Source organism: Xyrauchen texanus, chromosome 41, assembly GCF_025860055.1.
Source record: "Xyrauchen texanus isolate HMW12.3.18 chromosome 41, RBS_HiC_50CHRs, whole genome shotgun sequence".
Taxonomy (NCBI): domain Eukaryota; kingdom Metazoa; phylum Chordata; class Actinopteri; order Cypriniformes; family Catostomidae; genus Xyrauchen; species Xyrauchen texanus.
The window spans coordinates 20,135,038-20,153,969 of record NC_068316.1 but is presented as its reverse complement, the minus strand read 5'-3'; the positions used below and the strand labels follow the sequence as shown (position 1 = coordinate 20,153,969).

Below are 18,932 nucleotides of genomic sequence, written 5' to 3'. Positions count from 1 at the left end.
ATCATTTCTTGTGCAAATGCCAGTTGGTTTGATATTATATACTGTAAAAAATGCAAAGAAATTAATTTACTTTTAAGTGTGGCTTAAGTGTCCATAATTTTATGGAATAAGACAATGATGTACTGTATCTGAGATCATGTGTGAAATGAGATAGATAACACTTGTAAGTCCAAGAACTATTACCTTTTTCTTTCTTAGATGCACATATGCACATATTGTTTATAAAACACAACTAGCTGCAGTTATTTGATCCTGCCTAAAATGTATTAATCAGGGCGAGGAATGCACACACATCTGTCCAGTCCAGTCCACCCGTGAGTGGTTTTTTTTTTTTTTTTGTGGTTGGGGGGTGGAGTTCAGAGGGAATAGGCTGTCAGCTCTGAGAAATATGTCATGGTTTCTGCAGCCCATACAGCACATCTGGTGCTCATTGGCAGGATGCTGGTGGACAACCAGGTGGATCTGCCAATTCTCAACCCGTGTCTGTCACTGTGAGGGTCTCCCCTGCACCCCCTCCCCACCAAACTCTCTCATTCTCTATATTCTTGTTTTCTCTCTCTCTCTCCATCCTGTGCTCTAACTCCCTGTTGAGCCATGACTTTCAATCATAGTAATTTGATTTGAGCCTGCTGAAAGGGCTTTAGAGACTGTGTGACAGACAGCAGGAGTGGACATGACTACTATCGTGTTCTGTCTGACTTCTATATATCTGCATGAGGCAAACTACATCTGCACATGAGCTCTGACTGCTAGGCTGCAAACTCACAATGTGTGCATCTTAGGGATGTGCCACGGTGGTCGACTAATCATATAGTCCTCCAAAAATTGCCTAGTCGATTAGTTGGGTCAACTACTAACATTCATATTTTAGTTGTGGTGGTTTTAATGGGAGATGCAATTCTCATATTAATTGAGAGGCACAACTATTTAGAGAGCGTTTTTGCATGATGATATTTTGCTGTGTTTAAAAGTGATAAATAGTCAGGACTGTAAAACCTTCTGCAAGTTTAATCTCTTTAATATTTTAAGTTTAGTCTTTTTATGTGCTGTTGTTACAGTAAAGCACTGCATCAAAAATACATGTCTGTTTGAAACTCCTTGATATAAATAGTTGTAGTAAAATCTGTTTATACTGCTTCATGTTGTCAACTAGATGTATGCCCACGTTATCTTGCAGCTCTGTGCTTTTGAGTGCGCAACGAGGATCTTCTTGAGACTCCCTAGCTCTCTGAACTGAAGCACGTCATTCTGCATTCAGGATGCGCATAAGCAGTTTTGTGTGGCTCTGTATTAGTCTTGGTTTTTTTTCCTTGTTTTTTTTTCGATGATAGTTTTGTGCAGTAAGATGTTATAGTTATTTTGCCTATTTATTTGTTACATAAGTGTTAGTTGCCAAAATGAAAATCTGAGCTAAGCATCCATATATATGCTAAAATAATTTTAATCGGGGGTCACGTAGTCATAATGGATCCTATATTATACATTATTATCTTTAACAACAACTAGTTGACTAGTCGTTCAAACAACCGACTGACTAGTTGAATATGAAAATTGGTAGTTTTGCACATCCCAATTTTTTTCTTTGTGGCTGGTTCAATTCCTTGTACCACTAGTACTAAATGTTTGCAGCATGGGGCAGTAAACGAAACTGTAGCTGCACTGGCAACACGCAGCTGTACAAAGAACAAATTACATGTGGACTTGCTTGACACTAGTCTCGCGTAGGCAGACCTTTGAATAAAACAGCAAAGGTCTGAGATCTATAGCATCTTTAATTGGCCAAGGACCACCCAGTAAGACAGGAAAAGCCCTCTAACTGACATGCAAAACGATTAATCACAGTTGGAGAAAATTGCAGAAAATATTTTCAGAGTCTAAGTAAAACACAGAAAACCTTAGTATTTGATTATGCTAAACAAAGTAGAATATGCAGCTCTGCTTATGGAGATCTGCTTTACTTTCTGCAATGTGCCTCAAAAGAAACTCTAAATGTCTTTAAAAGATTTTATGTCACTAATCTGGCAAATTTGGACGAATCTGCTGATTATTTTACCCGTAACCTTGGGAACACAATCCTGTTTCCAGGTGTGTTTTTGTGTGCTATTTGCATCAAACGATTAGTGCACAGGCTTTGGGCGGTCTGACGGCGGATTCACACATACTCCATGGGCGTGAGCAATGCATCACGTTTGGGATTTTACATTGCCCGCGTCTCTTTTCTAGGTTCCTACGGTAATGGCGGGCAGTGACTTGCACTTGTTTATCAGCGTACTTGGTTGTGATTGGTTAATATATGAAAGCGCCTTTCAGGGCAAGTCAGTCCTCTCTGCGGCCATTTTTGGAATGCTCTCGGGCAGGCTGGCCAGCTTTTTCTTTGTTAACAAGTGGCACAAAAGTACAGCTCCTATATTCCTGAATGGGGAAAGACTGACATTTCCAAAACGGTTGGTCATGTTTTCGATCAAAGACCGTATTTAAAGTCAGCAGTAAAATCTGACAACAATAGTATCATAAATTAAGGTATTTCAAGCCAAGCTCCCCAAGCAAATGGATGAGCAAGGCTTCAATCCAGAGACAAGAGCTCCACGCTGCTACAGACTGAGTGCTGCGTGCCATGAAATTCACTGTGCAGGCCATGGGCAAGTCCATGGACAAACCTGGTAGTTCTGAATTGGCATGTATGGCTGACCCTCACAGAAATTGGTGATAGGGAAAATGCCACTCTGTTGGATGCTCCAATGTCTCCAGCCGGCCTCTTTGTTGGCTCTGTGAATAAGTTTGCTGAGTGTTCCGTCGTGACTCAGCTGCAATCACAAGCTATTAAACAATTTAGGCCAAAACAAAGTATAGCACAGCCTGTTTGCCCTCGCTCTGTTTCATGCCAGCGCCTGACTAAAAGCCCCATACCTGCTACCTCAGTGCCGGCACTTGCTGCCACCAAGCCACCTGTGAGGCCATGCAAGCCGTGTCCCTAATGGAAGCAGCCGAGTCAGTGCCCACCTCACGCTGGTGGAACAAACCCCCATATGCAGCAAAAGTGCTCCTGACAGGCACAGCCCTTTGAAGCGGAAAGCAGAGTGCACGGTTCCCTCCGGGTCTGCGCCAAAGAAGACTCGATTGGAGACACAAAACACTGTTCCACATCTCCCCACTGCTGTTTGTCAGGAAAGGAATATCGTTGTACACAATAATGTTAAAAATGTTGTTTCTGTGTCTTGCACTCAAATAAATGCATTAAAAAAATTCAATAAATGCAAAAAACAATACAGCACTCGTTGCAAATGCACGAGATGCTCATAAATTTTCAATAAAGAGCCCTTTTCCTCTTCAAAGCCCACACATTATGTGCAACCGCGTCCTTATGGTGAGCAACGCATATCATATGTTGAGCAAACCAAATTGCCCTCTGTCCTGTTATGTGGACATTTGGCGAGCCTAATGGGTATTTCAGAATAGGTGCAAAAAACAATTGAACATGTTTATGCAATCCAGTTTGCATGCCAACCACCCTGTTTCAACTGTAACACCCTTCCACATTTTCATCCGAAGATGCGCCAGTGTTATGAGCCATTTTCTCACTGGATTGCCGATACAATTGCCCTGGCTTATAAGTCGCAGTGTAAGACTTGCCCAATTGGTGTTAAGGCACACTCAACTAGAGGCATGGACAAATAGTGTATCCTTACAAGACATATGTTTTGCAGCAGTATCGTCTTCTCAAAATACATTTGCAAGGTTTTACAACCTCGACGTAACGTCTCTCTCTTCACAAGTCCTCTCTGTTTAGAGCGCTTGCTATTTCATTGGCCAAATATTTATAATTATGCAACTGCCTTTAAGGACGAGCTCCCCATTTTTTTACACAACCGCCTGTATTCAGGCCATTGTAATTTACCATAAGTCACAAGCACTTACATTATAAATAAACTCCCTTTCCAACTGGATTCGTGAAAGGGTTAATACTCCCTTCCTGGGAGGTTATGTCGCATAGTGCGGCTTGATGGGAGACACATGTTCCTCACAAGTGTACTGAGTCATAAGGGAATGTCTCGGATATATATGTAACCTCGGTTCCGTGAGACGAAGGGAATGAGACATTGCGATCGCTAGCCACACTACAAGACTTAGAGTTCTTGAGGTACGAGCGATGCGCTCCTTGTTCTCAGTCAGAAATTCTGAGGAAATGGTGTTTGTACCTGTTTTTATAGCAGACAGCTTCGCACAAACAGGTGGGGCACAAACACCATAGCCAATATAAGAATATTGGCATTATTGTAGAGAGGTTTCAACTAGGTCGTTTAAGAAGGCACTCCCCATATGCGTTAATAAATGCAAAGTCTTGTTCCCTTCATCTCAGGGAACTGAGGTTACGTACGTAACCAAGATGATTTCCAGTCATGGAAAATGTGAAAAATACTTTAATGTCCTGGAAAATATTTTAGTATAATAAAACAGATTGACTGTGTTGCTAGAAAGGTTTTCGTTACATGTACAAAAACATTCGGACTCGGAGTCAAATGCACAAATTTGTATAGTTTTGTCACTGTCGGTGGCTGTGCATTGTGAAACAACGTCAACAGTTAAGGGCGCTTACACCCTCATGATTTATTTCAGCATCGTCCAATCGTGTGCTTTGCAATCGCAGTCCAACCAAGACAGATTGCTTGATTAGTTACAACTACAGCCAATTGCGTGCACAGTGAGAAGCAGCACTCGTGAAACTTCTCATTCATAAACAAACTGTAATAATAATAATAATAATAAAATAAACTGCAGTTATCACATGTAGTATGTGGAAAACACAAAATCTAGTCATAAAAATGGCATTAGCAATAAAATGCAGAATGTCATGGAATATGAAATATTTGGGCGAAAATTCATGTTTGAATGTACAATTAATCAAAATAAAATTGTAATATGTCTTAGTGTGATAATTAAACTAAAGTCTCTGATTTAATTGAATACATAAATAATCTGCAAGTGATGCTCACTTCAAAATGAATGTGTATAGACGACCACTCATACACTGAAAACCCCTCATCACATGCATTCATACAATAAAAGGTTGATTTAAATGGACGCATGTGTTTTTGCTTAAATATTACACTTGTTGGGTTCATAAAATGTCCTGGAAAATTGTGTCTTGAAAAGAGTGGGAACCCTGAAATACTTTTTTTTTTTTCAGGCTGGATCAGCTAATGCACATGTGCTTTCTTGAATTGATTGATAGGCCATGTCATTATCTAAAAGATGATTGGCTCTTTTACCTGTAAGGTGGGAGTCCTGCAGATTATTTATTTATTCTTTCCTTTATTTAGTTATTTTGTGTTTGTTTGTATGCAGACCTATACATTGTAGTGTATAGTAGTTTCGGTTTAAATATTGTTTATTTGCTTTTGCGTCTTTTCTATAATCTCCTGATTATTTTAGTTTACTGCTACACCCAGAGGCATTCAGCGTGAGCCGTGTGGCATAAATGGGCTCGGCGCCGAAACAATTTGCTCACTGCCGTGTCTGGGATGCGTCACCTCACGCTTGCAATGTGAATGGTCTAATCTGTTAACATGGGCACCAAAACGAAAACGTTAACATGGGCACCGAAACGAAAACGTTAACATCACGCCTCGCTTATGGAGGATATGGAAATCTGGAATGAGGCTGAGACTAGCTTGACATTAGCAACAGAACAAGATGAGAATGCCTTCTTGTGCTCATACAGCAGAATGGAGTGCAATTCCGAATGCAGAGATCTTGAAGCGTGTTTTAAGTTTCAAATTATGTAAAAATTGGCACATCATCCTAAAAACGAGCAACCTCAAATTCTTTGTTCCAAACACAATTCACTGACTAGTTCTAGTACCCATGGATTCAATTATTTTTCAAAGTAAAAAGGATATTCAGTTACACCTGAGTTATCGTACATTAATGTTTTAGCTCACTGTTTCTGCACAGTTGAATTATTGCAAATTTTTTGCATATCAGCCCATGACGTGGCAAAGCAAAATCCTGCCAATCGGCTTGAGAAAATACAAGGCTGCAAATGTTGACCTAATATCAATAGATAAATATTAGATAAACAGAGAGCTGGAAGGAGCCAACCAAAACAAAGGCAGCAAAAAAGTGTCCTGTCAGTTTCGGGTTTCTGATAGTAAGTGTTATTTAAAAAGCAGCTGATGTGGGTTATGTTTCCTCACTCAAAGCCATCTGTTTCATTACCTCACACAGGCAGCTCTGAGTGCCTTGAAACAGCTGTCAGAACAAGGACTGGACCCGGTGGATGGACCAATCAAGGTAGAAAATGGATCATGTGACATGTATGTGCACACAGAACTGTAAGTACACCCACACCTAACACCTTTATTTTAGAGAGGATCACATATGTAAATGACTCACCGACCATAAAAGATGTTTTGATGATGTGTTGTATAAATGACAGAAGTGCTTTGAGGCAGTCTGGGTAGCCATTGCCTTTTATATAAACTGTTATGAGAGCCTCAAGATGGTTTTACCAAGTGGACATGATTGATACTTTTTCCATTTAAATATTTACAGATAATCATGTTAGGGCCCTTGAAATGCTTGCCATGTGTTGTTCCTTACAGAGGTATCATATTTTAAGCCAATATTGGACCAATTTGTGCATTGTAACTGAACAGGTTTAATTATAACATCATCAAATATGTTATGAATACAACAGTTCAAGAACAGTCATTTACATAAGAACATAGAAGTTTATTTAGGAGAAAAAATAAATCCCAAACACTGTTTGAATAATTGGTCCTTGAGATCATTGTTATAGATTGTGGTATTATTAGATCTGTCAAAATTAACACGTTAACGCATGCGATTCATTTTCTTTAATGCGATTAACGCATCTACCAATTTGACATTAGATGCTGACATTTTATTCAACTCTATGTGAGTGCTAAACTGTGGTTGGTAGGACTGAAGGTAGCCACAGACCACCCTATTCAAAATTACAACAATATTTATATGCACATCCTGGACACAGATTGATACTTCAATGTAACCAGTGCACTTGAAGTCACAGGGTGCACCTTCAGAAGTGCACAGCTGTTATAAATAAAAGATGATAAATAGTGCAGGCATGCAACATGTACTGTAGTTCACGGCATCCAATAGTTTGAGCCTGTTTACTCATAAACTATTTATTAAAGCAGTGTTGGACACAATCTGCAGAATGACTCCTGACGTCCTCCATTCTGAGATGCTATTCTTCTCACAACAATTGTACTGAGCGGTTAGACGAGTTACCATAGACTTTGTCAGTTCGAACCAGTCTGGCCATTCTCTGTTGACCTCTCTTATCAACAAGGTGTTTCTATCCGCAGATATGCCACTCACTGGATGGTTTTTGTTTTTGGCACCATTCTGAGTAAATTCTAGAGACTGTTGTGCGTGAAAATCCCAGAAGATCAACAGTTACAGAAATACTCAAAACAGCCCGTCTGGCACCAAATATAGCTTTACTATATCTATAAATTATTGTATTAGCATTAAAGTAAATGTTGAATTTTTTAAATTACATTTTATTAATGCATTTATTTTTCATCAGGAAGGCAATTTTAAAATCAACAAAATAATTTATGTTAGATTTTCTTCCCACCCCTTACTGCTTGGTAAATGGTGGAACCTTTGCGATGTGTCCGGGACACTACACCGATGCAAACAAAAAGTTCTGTATCAGTGATCAAGTGACAAGAAATGGACCTTTTAATTTGTTGTACAAAACAAACCCAGATGGGACTTGTGACTGAAATTAAGTACTTTGCAGCCTCTGTAGGGCACAATTTAATTAGTACAAAAACTTCAATTCTTACCTATCCCCAAAACACCAATTCAGTCAAGTGTCATTAAGTGAGCATTGCCAGTGCTAAAAGCAGAACAAGACGTCTGTAGTGAGTTCAAACGGCACCGGATGATGGAGTTGATGCCCTGATGCAAATCATGTGTGCGACTCCACGATTGCTATAGAAAAGTGGAAAGCCACTCTCTACCACCCCATTAATAATGTGGAGGATGAGAGTTTGATATTTAATGTGAATTGCAGTTCATTCACAACCAATGGGGACTAGTGCTTTCAGTTAGTCAACCTCCCACTTAGACTTTGGGAAATGTTTAATGTTACTTGAATTGGTGCTGTTTTAATGCATTTCTATCTTTATACTGTGTAATGCTGTGTTTGGATAATGTTAATATAACATTATTGTTACAAAGTGTTTTCTTTTCTTTTCAATGATGGAAGTAAATGAATGTGACAGGAAAAGTAGAACAAATAGAGACAAAGATCATACAAAAAATGTAATATACAGAAATATCAGTCAAATCTGCAAAATTTGTATTGCAAATAACTATGAAATATTATGCAATTAATTGCGTTTAAAATTTTAATCGACTGACATCACTGGTAATCAAAAATAATTTGTTAGTTATATTGGCTGCTTTGCCCCTGGTCACACTTAAAAATGCTGTAAGTGATATTGTATTAAAGGGGTCATGACATGAGAAACCAAATTTGCCTTGATCTTTTGGTATATAAGAGGTCTTTGTATCATTAAAACGTCCTGCAAGTTTAATATTTTAAGACGTCCTCCCCATTCTAAACGAATCATTTATTTAATCAAGCTCAAAATACAGCTCGTTCTGGATTCATGGTTAGAAGTGACGTGACGGTTAGAAGTGACGTACCAGCATTTGCATATGACCGCCTCCAGCACAAGATAACTACGCTTTAAGCGCAAGACAACTACGCTCATTTCGTATCGCCGTGCGCCTCACAAGTGTTCAGTCGATGGACAGCGAGCTCTGACAGAGACTACTTGTGCACAGGAAAATTACGATGCCACACAGATGTGCTGTTCCTGGCTGTGGTCAAACAAAACCTCTGAATAAGCTGCCGAAAGATCCAGACGTCAGGGAAAAATGGATGCAGTTTATTTTTTGCGGACGTCCCAGTCACGGCAGTGTTAACTTAAGCGTTTGTTCTGTACATTTTAAGGATGACTGTTTTGAGAACAAATCTCAATATGATGCTGGCTTTGCCAGAAAACTGTTGCTCAAAGATAAGTCCGTGCCGACTATTCTGGGAACAACGACGACGCAAACTGTAAGTAATCTATTTTAAACTTTAAACTACTTTTTAAAGCGCAATTTCATTCATTATGAATAATCACAGTGTTTTTACTTAGTTTACTTGCATATTGTTCTGGCTGGGGCGTCAATAATTGATACATAGGCACTGACGTTAGCCAATCATAACAGTGGGCGTTAACACTGAAGTCTTAAATGGAAAACGCCCCCAAAACAGACTGTTTGAATCAGAGGATGAGAAACAGGGTGGGAAAAGGTCATAAATCACTAGATTTTAAAAGTTTTTCTTAAAAAAAAAATATATTAATACTATAATTGCACCTAAGGGAACATAATAATACAATAAAAAAAACCCATGTCATGACCCCTTTAAACAACATGCAGAAAACATCCCATCCCATGATCACACCTGTATCTGTACCAGCCCTAGGCTTTGTAAACCGCAACAAAAAGGTGTCAATGGGCCACGATCAGCTCCTTTGTTTAGCCCAGTGATTCCCAACCCCCGGTCCCCGGACCGGTGCCGGTCCGTGGACCCGTTAGTACCGGGCCTTGAAATATTCCCAGAATAATAATTTTTTTTTTTTATAATAATAATAATTGTCTTTTTTAAATGCTTTTTAACATGTCATGTTATTTAATCCAAAACATAAACAATAAATAGTTTAAAATAAATAAATAGATTAAAATGTGTTTCTTTGAGGGCCTTGCGATTGCTTAGCAACGCGTCATATCTTAACGGACTGCAAAAAAAGCGCGGTGCACCTGAAGTGACAGAGAAGTATGTGGAGAGATGAGCGGGCCTCAGCAAACTTCAATGGCTAATTTCATTGCGAACAGTTCTGATAAAAGGAAAGGCTTTATGTGCGGTACGTGCATCAAGATGAGGTGCAGGAAGATTTACTCTGTTGTCTTTCACTTCCAAGCACAACCACCGGCTCCAAAATATTCAAAGTATTGAACGAATACGTTGCAGGCAGACTGGAATGGAAGTTTTGTGTTTGTGCCTGCACTGACGGTGCTGCCGCGATGACCGGCCCGGTTGTCGGGGTTCACTGCCAGGGTGAAAGAAGTTGCGCCAGAATGCGAGGCAACTCACTGCATGATTCACCGAGAGATGCTGGCAAGCAAGAAGATGTCTCCAGAGCTCCACACGGTCCTTAATAATGCTATACGTGTCATCAACCACATCAAAGCTACAATTAGCCTTTGTTGTCACCTGTTGGTGAGTGAAAACACTAATTTGCTGTTGAAGTGATTGTCTTTAGTGGTTCTGGAGAGATTTGACAGGTGAAATGGACTGGTATTTTCATACAATTTGCCATTACTGCCACCTGCTAGTGAGTGAGTGCTGTGTGAGTTGCTTTTGAAGTAGACCTAATTGTATGGGAGAAAAGGGAAACATTTTGTGAACCGGTCTGAAAGTTTAAAAAGATTGGTATACAAGTAGCCTTTGTTGCCACCTAGTTCATTATATGCAAATAAATTATAGGCTGTTACTCTTTTACACAGTGAAATGTTCACTTATCCAAACGATCCATCTTAAAATTGAGGCATTAAAATTGACAACTGGGCCTTGGAATTTTTTTTATGAATATGCTGGTCCCTGGCACAAAAAAGGTTGGGAACCCCTGGTTTAGCCAATCAGAAGACGTTCTGCCTGTCAATCAATGTGCACATTCTCAGGGCGGCAGCCCATACATGCTCATCTAATGGCAATTTTCCACTGCACGTTACGGTTTGACTCGGCTCAACTCTACTCGCTTTATTTTTCTGAGCTTGCATTTCCACTGCAGTTTAGTTCCACCACGTGGGTGGGATTATAGGCTGATCGTCATAGTTGCGCCACCTCTACTGCTGTGACATCATCTTAAATACGACACAAACTGGCCAAAACAATAACTAGACCGCTAGCTGTTAGCTACTAGCTCATTTTGCTGCATAAAGCAGTTGTTACATGGTGATTTTACACAAGTGTAACAGTTAAATTGGCCTGGATGTTTTAGAAGCAAGCTTTCCACTAGTTGGTCAACTAAAAAAAGTGAAGCTTTCAAGCAGAGTATAGAGTAAACATACCATCATCCAAGGCACTCTCCCTCCCATTGCTCGCCAGTCTAGATAGCGTCCATTTGGTCGAACCACTTCCACTTTTCCTTGATGGTTCTGTAGTCACTTTTAAGTTTTTTTACTTTTCCCCTACACTGTTGGTAGGTCCGGTGGTAGCCGTGTGCGTGTGTCTTTGGAGTGAAATGTTTTGTAGAGAGTGTGCGTGACTAATAACAGCTAAGTCTGTTGAAAATTCCAGGATGGTTAAAACACAGCACCTTTGTGCTTAAACAATATTACCAAAATAAAAAACAAACATAGACATTTTAATTTTGCCGTGTGAGAAACCAAAAAATGTTGATGATGACTCTTGCGTTCAGTGGGGTAGCCAAATTTTTGTCCAATGAAATGCATTCTAGAATTAGAATATCCCTTCCCCCTAATACAAAAAATACCAAATGCAACAGTAAGATGCAAACAAAAGGCTTTTGACTATTTAAAAAAGGGACAAGCCCTTCGATTCTGTTTCCATATGAAACACGTCAACACTGGGGGAAAAAAACAGGTTTGTCAATCCATTTAATTTAGTATTTAATTATTACATCCACTCAATGTAGTAAACATCAGTGGCAGATGGATATCAGATAGATTTTGAGCTGGAGACAGACAGCATTTGTCCTTTAAATGTCAACGTCTGAAACCTGCCCACTCGTTTCACGTAATGCTGAACAGGATTATACTCATACGCACGTGTACCGTACACTGGCCGAGCTTATCACTTTCACACTATAGGTGTGTTGTGAATTTTCCTTCAGTGGTATTGGCCATTTCTCCAATATGTCCTCCCCAGTGGAAACCAACTTTTATTTGTCATTTCCATATACCACTCCACTACATTTGTTGCTACAACAGAGCGCTTTGCATGATCTTTATCCAGCTGTTATCAGAGGGGTTGCTGTGGGAAAAGAGAATCGCTGTCATATGTGTGATGAACAGGGCGATGAAGAGTGAAATCGAGAATGGTAATGATAGACACACCAGAACGGAAATCACACTAAACCATTCAAGAATATTTTCATAGTAGGTGTGGCATAGGAAAAGGTTAAAGAAATGTTTATTTACAGTGGCTTTGGTTCTTCAGTGCAGTCATGAGCTAGCACAGAACAAAGAGGAAAAGCTGCCCATTTCAACAGCCCATCTAGGTCACAGTGTATGGGGCTGAAGGGAGGGAAATATTAAGATTATATACTCTGTACCTCTCTACATTGGTCTTTTCTGCATTTAAAATATGGTATTATAGATAATGATTGGAACACAAAATTACTTTAACCCTTAAAGGTGCACTCAGTTGTTTTTACCTCACTAAATACCTTTTTACTTTTAAAGAAATAAATGCATGAGATTACATGAGAATACAGTCATATCAGTTTTCTGATAACAGTTGTTTTCAATAGAGCTGTGCTGCCCCATTGGGGCTGCTATGCTAAGATCTCATGACCAAATTTTGTATCTCTATAATCCCTGTATTATCTGACCATTTCACTTACTGTATAAATTAATCATGGCTGACTAAATTGTGCTTTTCTACAATGGCTTTAGTAACCAAAAACTATTCCATTTGAATGATGTAGCATCCACTCTTCCAGGTGTCAATGTAGGGATTGGAATCGTAATGAATTCAACGATTCCGGTTCTAATTCTGATTCCTTTAAGGTTTCCGGTTCCTTAATGATTCCATGCATGTTTCTTTTAGTACTTTTCAGGTAGATTTTTGGAAATAAGAAATGCAATTCTTTCTGTATTTAGAGCCTACTGTCCTCAACAGTCTCTGGCAGTGGAACATGCTTTTATATTAATGAAAGTTGGTGTACAGATGTAACAACATTAAATAAGATGTGCTGTCCTAATTAGGAAGCATCTTTATCAAAAGTAAGCCGTTATATTCACTGCAAGAATTTTCCTCATTTATTCTGGTGCGTGTTTATATTCCTCCACATGCGTGTGTGAATGTAGTGCTGCAACAGCTGGCTGATCAGATCACAGACATGGAGCAACAACACCTGGACTCATTATTATTCTCAGCGATTTTAACAAAGCCAACCTCAGCTGTGAACCATCAAAATACAATACAAGACATCACATTACATGCCCCACCAGAGACAGAAATATATCGTACCACTGCTACACAACATTAAAGGATGCATATCGCTCTGTCTCTAGAGCTGTTTTGGGACTCTCTGATCACTGTTTGGTTGATCTTATACAACCTACAGGCAGAAACTTAAATCAGCTAAACCCATAGTAAAGATGAGAAAAGACAAATGAAGCAGAGCTGGAACTTCAAGCCTGCTTTGACTGCACTGATTGGAGTGTTTTTGAAGCTGCAGACACCAATCTGGATGAGCTCACAGATACTATGACATCATATGTTTCTGTGAGGATATGTGCATTCCTACTAGGATTTATTTAACACAGAACAATGTCAAACCATGGTTTATAGCAAAACACAGGCCAAAGAGGATGCTTACAGAAGTGGGGGAAAAATCTTGTACAATCAGGCCAGGAAGACACTGACAAAAGGGGATTAGACAAGCTAAAAGAAGCTATTCTGAAAGCTGAAAAACGAGTTTTCAGCTAACGACCCTGCATCAGAGAGGAGAGGACTGAAAATCAAAACCTGGCTGACGATTTGAATGTTTTTTACTGTAGATTTGTCTAAAATCCTTAGTCCCAAAGAAACCCAAAATAACAGGTCTTAATGACTACATACCGGTCGCTCTGAAGTCTGTGGTCATGATGTCATTTAAGAGACTGGTGTTGGCACACCTGAAGGACATCACTGGACCCTCTCTAGATCCCCTTCAATTTGCTTATCGAGCAAACAGGTCTGTAGATGATGCAGTCTACATGGGATTGCATCATATCCTGCAACATCTGAACAGACCAGGGACATATGCAAGGATCCTTGTTGTGGACTTCAGTTCGGCTTTCAACGCCATCATCCCAGCTATTCTCCAGACTAAATTACACCAACTCTCTGCTCCCACATCTGTCTCTCAGTAGATCACCAGCTTTCTGACGGACAGGCAGCAGATAGTGAGACTGGGGGAATTCACTTCCAGCTCCTGTATGATCAGCACTGGTCCCTCCCAAAGATGTGTCCTCTCCCTACTACTCTACTACCCTGTATGCCAACAACTGCACCGCCAAGGACCCCTCTGTCAAGCTCCTGAAATTTGCAGACTACACTACTGTCATCTGCCTCGTTCAAGATGATGATGAGTCTACATACAGAAGAGAGGCTGAACAGCTGGCTCACTGGCGCAGTCAAAACAACCTGGAGCTGAACACGCTCAAAACAGTGGAGATGATAGTGGACTTTAGGTGGAACACCCCAACAATTGAGTCATTCAGGTTCCTGGGCACTATCAAAACACAGGACCTGAAGTGGGAGACCCACATTGACTCTATTATGAAAAAGGCCCAGCAGAGGTTGTACTTTCTTTGCCAGTTGAGGAATTTCAACCTGCCACAGGCACTGCTGATACAGTTCTACTCAGCAGTCATTGAGTCTGTCCTTTGCACTTCAATAACTGTCTGGTTTGGTTCATCTATGAAATCGGATATCAGAAAACTACAAAGGACAGTTCAGACTGCTGAGCAGATTATTTGTTGCCCCCTGCCCTCTCTTCAAGAACTGTACACTTCCAGAGTGAGGAAAAGGGCTGGAAATGTCACTGTGACTCCACACACCCAGCCCACTAACTTTTTGAACTGTTGCCTTCTGGCCGGCGCTACAGTGCACTGAGTACCAGAACAGTCGTTTTTCCCTCAGTCCATCCACCTCATGAACAGTTAAAACTATCCCATTGAGAAATAATTATGTGCAATACACAGCTTATTCTATATTTATCCTGCCTCTTCTTCCATACATTCCCTTGTATCTGTATATAACAGATTTGTATTTGTACATGCGTGTATATGTACATATTTTTGTCTTATTGTGTATTTCTATATAGACTTATTTCTTTCTATTTGCTATTTATTTTTATTAAATTGTTTTATTATCTCTGTCTTGTTGTATTGTTTGTGCACTGGAAGCTTCTGTAACCAAGACAAATTCCTTGTTTATGTAAGCATACTTGACAATAAAGCTTATCTGGTTCTGATTCTTATACTGAATTCCAATTTTGTTTCTGATGATTTCAATATTATCAGTAAAGAAATTCATAAAATCATTACATGTGTGCTGCGATGGAATATCTGGTTCAGTTAAAGCTTTATTCCTTGCTAATTTATCCACAGTACTGAATAAACACCTAGGGTTATTAGGGTTTTTTTATGAGTTTGCTAAAATATGCACACCTGGCAGCTTTTAGAGCCTTTCTGTAGCTAGAGACACTAACATGCACCACGAAAGACCTCTAATTTTGTACTCTTCCACTTGTGCCCCATTTTTTGAGCTGCTCTCTTGCGAACTTGAGTGTGATCATTGTACCATGGTGCGGGGCATTTCTCTTTCATTTTCTTTAATAGAAGGGGGCGACACTATCAAGAGTGCTAGAGAAGACTATCTATATTTTCTGTGATTACATCGTTCTTCTAAATTTTTGAGTTACTGAGTATTTGAGACGGATTTGAAAGGCTATTAGTGAAGCAGTCTTTAGTGGTTGAAAGAATAGTTCTATCCGATCGATAATGCTGTGTAGATTGAGTGACATTTGCTAAACGCAGCATACAAAAGATAAGGTAATGATTTGAGATGCCATCACTCTGCGGCAGAATTGCTATATTGTCAATCTCAATTCCAGATGACAGAATTAAATCACTGTATGATTATGCTGAAGAGTTATCCTGTCACATTTTGTCTGACCCCAACAGAGTTGAGAATATTGATAAATGCTAATCCCAGTGTATAATTTTTGTGATCTTGAATTGACCAACGATTAAAGCTCTATCCACAGTAGCTACTAGAACTGATAGAAAATCAGCAAATTCTTGAAGGAAATCAGAATATGGCCCTGGTGGTCTATATACTGTATCAAGAACAAAAGACGATAGATTTTTTTTATGTACATCTGACGACATCACATTAAGCATCAGTTCAAAAGAATTTAACTTATATCCTTTTTCTGTGAGGTCTATGGTGGCTGGGGTCAGGAGTTGTTCGCTGTACTTACCAAAACAATATCTACAGGCATCCCTTTTTCCCTGATCTCTATTAGCATTCGGATACGAACACTTTTATCTTCTCCATCAGCCTGAATAATTTGTCACATTTATCACATGTCAATCCCTCACTGCTGACGGATGAAGCTATCATAAACATAAACAGGTTGTATGGAACAGAAATGGTTACATTTCCATGAATGCAAATTGTTCTTGGTTCCCAAGTCCAAGATGACCATATCAGACAAAAACATAACCAAAAAATAACTGGCTCATTCACTAATAAATTTGTAAAATTTGCATATTTATTTGCACACAAAAATTCACTGCACAAAATGTCAGCGAAATTCACAACAGATGCATACGCACAGAAATTACTTTTTTTCCTCTGTTCTAATGTCAGGAATCCAGAGTATTCTAAATAAAGTAGTGCTATTTACAGTTTGATCTTTAATTTAGAGTAAATTGAAGTGCAAACTTATTCTGTGTGTAAACGTTTGTGCGCAAGTTTCACACCTTAATATGTGCATGTACATGGTTAGTGAATGAAGCCCACTTAGTGCACCTTTAAAACAGGAGATAAAATCTGAGATCAGTTGATTTTATTATTATATATTTTGTCTGATTTTATATGATAGGTCAGTTTCAACAATATTACTTTTTTAAGCAATGCTGAAGACTGATCTTGCTTAACCTTTACTTCCACCTGTTTGTCTTATAGACAAGCGAAACGTCTGGGCGAGAGGACCGACAGTAAACCGACTAACTCAGGCACCACTGCTCAGGACTGCAAGGATACAAAGGCCGTCGTCTAGGAACTGACCCCACCCTTAAGACCCTCCCCCTGAGAGCCCCTACGACCGCCGTTGCATCCTTCTACATGTGTCAACATGCAATATGGTGGATGTGTCCCATGAAATATAAATGACAAAAAAAAAAAGCATTCTTTTGAGTCTATGTGAAGACAACACTATTTAAACACAACATTTATTTACTCTAGAGTTACTTAAAAAGAGCAAGCAAGCAAGCTAATATTTAAAAAAATATATATAATAAAAATGTAGTGCATGGTACTGTTTGAAAAACAAGGGAACTTCAGTGACTATGTAGAATTTCCCCATTTGATAGATGTTTGAATATTATTTTCACCTTGTCTCCAAGTGATATGGTTTAAAAAAGGCTTATATGATGCCATTAATAGAAAAAAGCATTATTGGGGGCAAACAAAGTTGTGTATCTTATTTGGGGGGTTATATTATTTTCCTCTTTAATCTATGAATAACAATGCTTGAGTATTTAAGGATTAACCAATGCCAGTGCTGTGAAGTCGTAGTTGTTGTCTTCATATATAGTCACCCAGCTTACTGTATACGCTGACATAAAGCATTCATCTATCTACGTGGATGTATATGACTTGTAGCTTATCATACGCAGAGGAAAAGTAAAACATACTAAGAGTGTAAATAGATAAAACTGATGCTAGGGGTAAACATCAAACATCATAACGTTCCTTAAGAATAGCAAATTTCACTCTGATGATTGTTTTCTTCTCCCCTCAATTATGTCCAGCACATCTACACCCATGTTGTGTGTTGTATTGACTTGATACATCAACTGAGTGCTTTTATGGACTGCATTCCTTGGAAATAGAGGCTGTAATGAATTGACAGGCTCTCTTTTCAAAACGATTGAGTCATAGAAAGAACAATTCTTGACATGCCAAATGTAACTCTCTGGAAGAGCATTTTTCTCTCCCTGAAGATCTACAATGTAACAACAGACATGTCTGTTCTTAAAATGCAGTAAAATCACATCAGTTCATGTTGAAACCAGTGGTGTGTGTTGTCTTTTCTTCCGATGAGTGAATTTATATGCAGTGAGTTTGCATTTTTCTCATTTTATATATACATTTTTTTTTTAATTGAACATTTTATTACCAGCATTTCAAAATGAATGAAAAATTGAACGTAACATACATTTCAGAAATTCTATGTATTTTGGGATATCCTCCTTTTATATATAATTTCAAAATCATAAAACTTTCCAAAATTTTCCAGGTAAAAATGAAGAGAAAAACAAATCTAGACATTCAATGTGGTCTTAGGTTTTTGGACCCCTGTAAGGTTTTTATTTAAATAAAATAGGGAACGTTTGCATCCTCCTCAGTTCGGAATTATGCGTTCTTAGCTGCACAACAGGTTTCGTATTTTGCTGGCAGCATATAGGTGTGAATTAAAAACCGCAGGCGATTTGCTCAAGCATATGGCGTAGTGCTGTGTCATAGCTAAAGGGACTTCAAGGCTCAGGAACATGTGAACCATCAACCATGAGTCTCTCAGTCGTTGCGACAGCAGTCTTAAAATAGATCTCCTATAAGATTATCTAATATCTTCATGTAAACTGTCCTTTATTCACTGTAAGAGGAAGATTTCTTCTTTACATCACCACCATATACTGTAAGTTCAAGCTTATTATATTCTTCAATAGGTGGAATAACGATTCCGATGTAACAGAATTTACAACAACTAATAACTAATTTGTTATTAGTGCTGTATGCCAAGGCAACCATCACTATTACTATTGTTCATATCTGGATGTTAGAGGTT

At 39.0% G+C, this 18,932-nt stretch overlaps 1 protein-coding gene across 5 annotated transcripts in view; it reads left to right on the top strand.

The window, feature by feature from the left end:
• Window positions 1–18,155, top strand: part of LOC127633992 (double-stranded RNA-binding protein Staufen homolog 2) — a 158,432-nt gene extending 140,277 nt beyond the window's left edge. For 2 of the 5 annotated variants that reach the window (XM_052113371.1, XM_052113370.1), the window contains exons 14-15: window positions 6,226–6,314; window positions 17,048–18,155. In XM_052113371.1, coding sequence (XP_051969331.1) covers window positions 6,226–6,314; window positions 17,048–17,141 — 183 coding nt within the window. In that variant the 3' untranslated portion in view covers window positions 17,142–18,155. Of the gene's footprint in view, window positions 1–6,225; window positions 6,333–17,047 lie in introns of all 5 variants that reach the window. The other 3 variants (XM_052113369.1, XM_052113368.1, XM_052113372.1) reach the window with 2 other exon arrangements.
• Window positions 18,156–18,932: the final 777 nt, after the last annotated feature.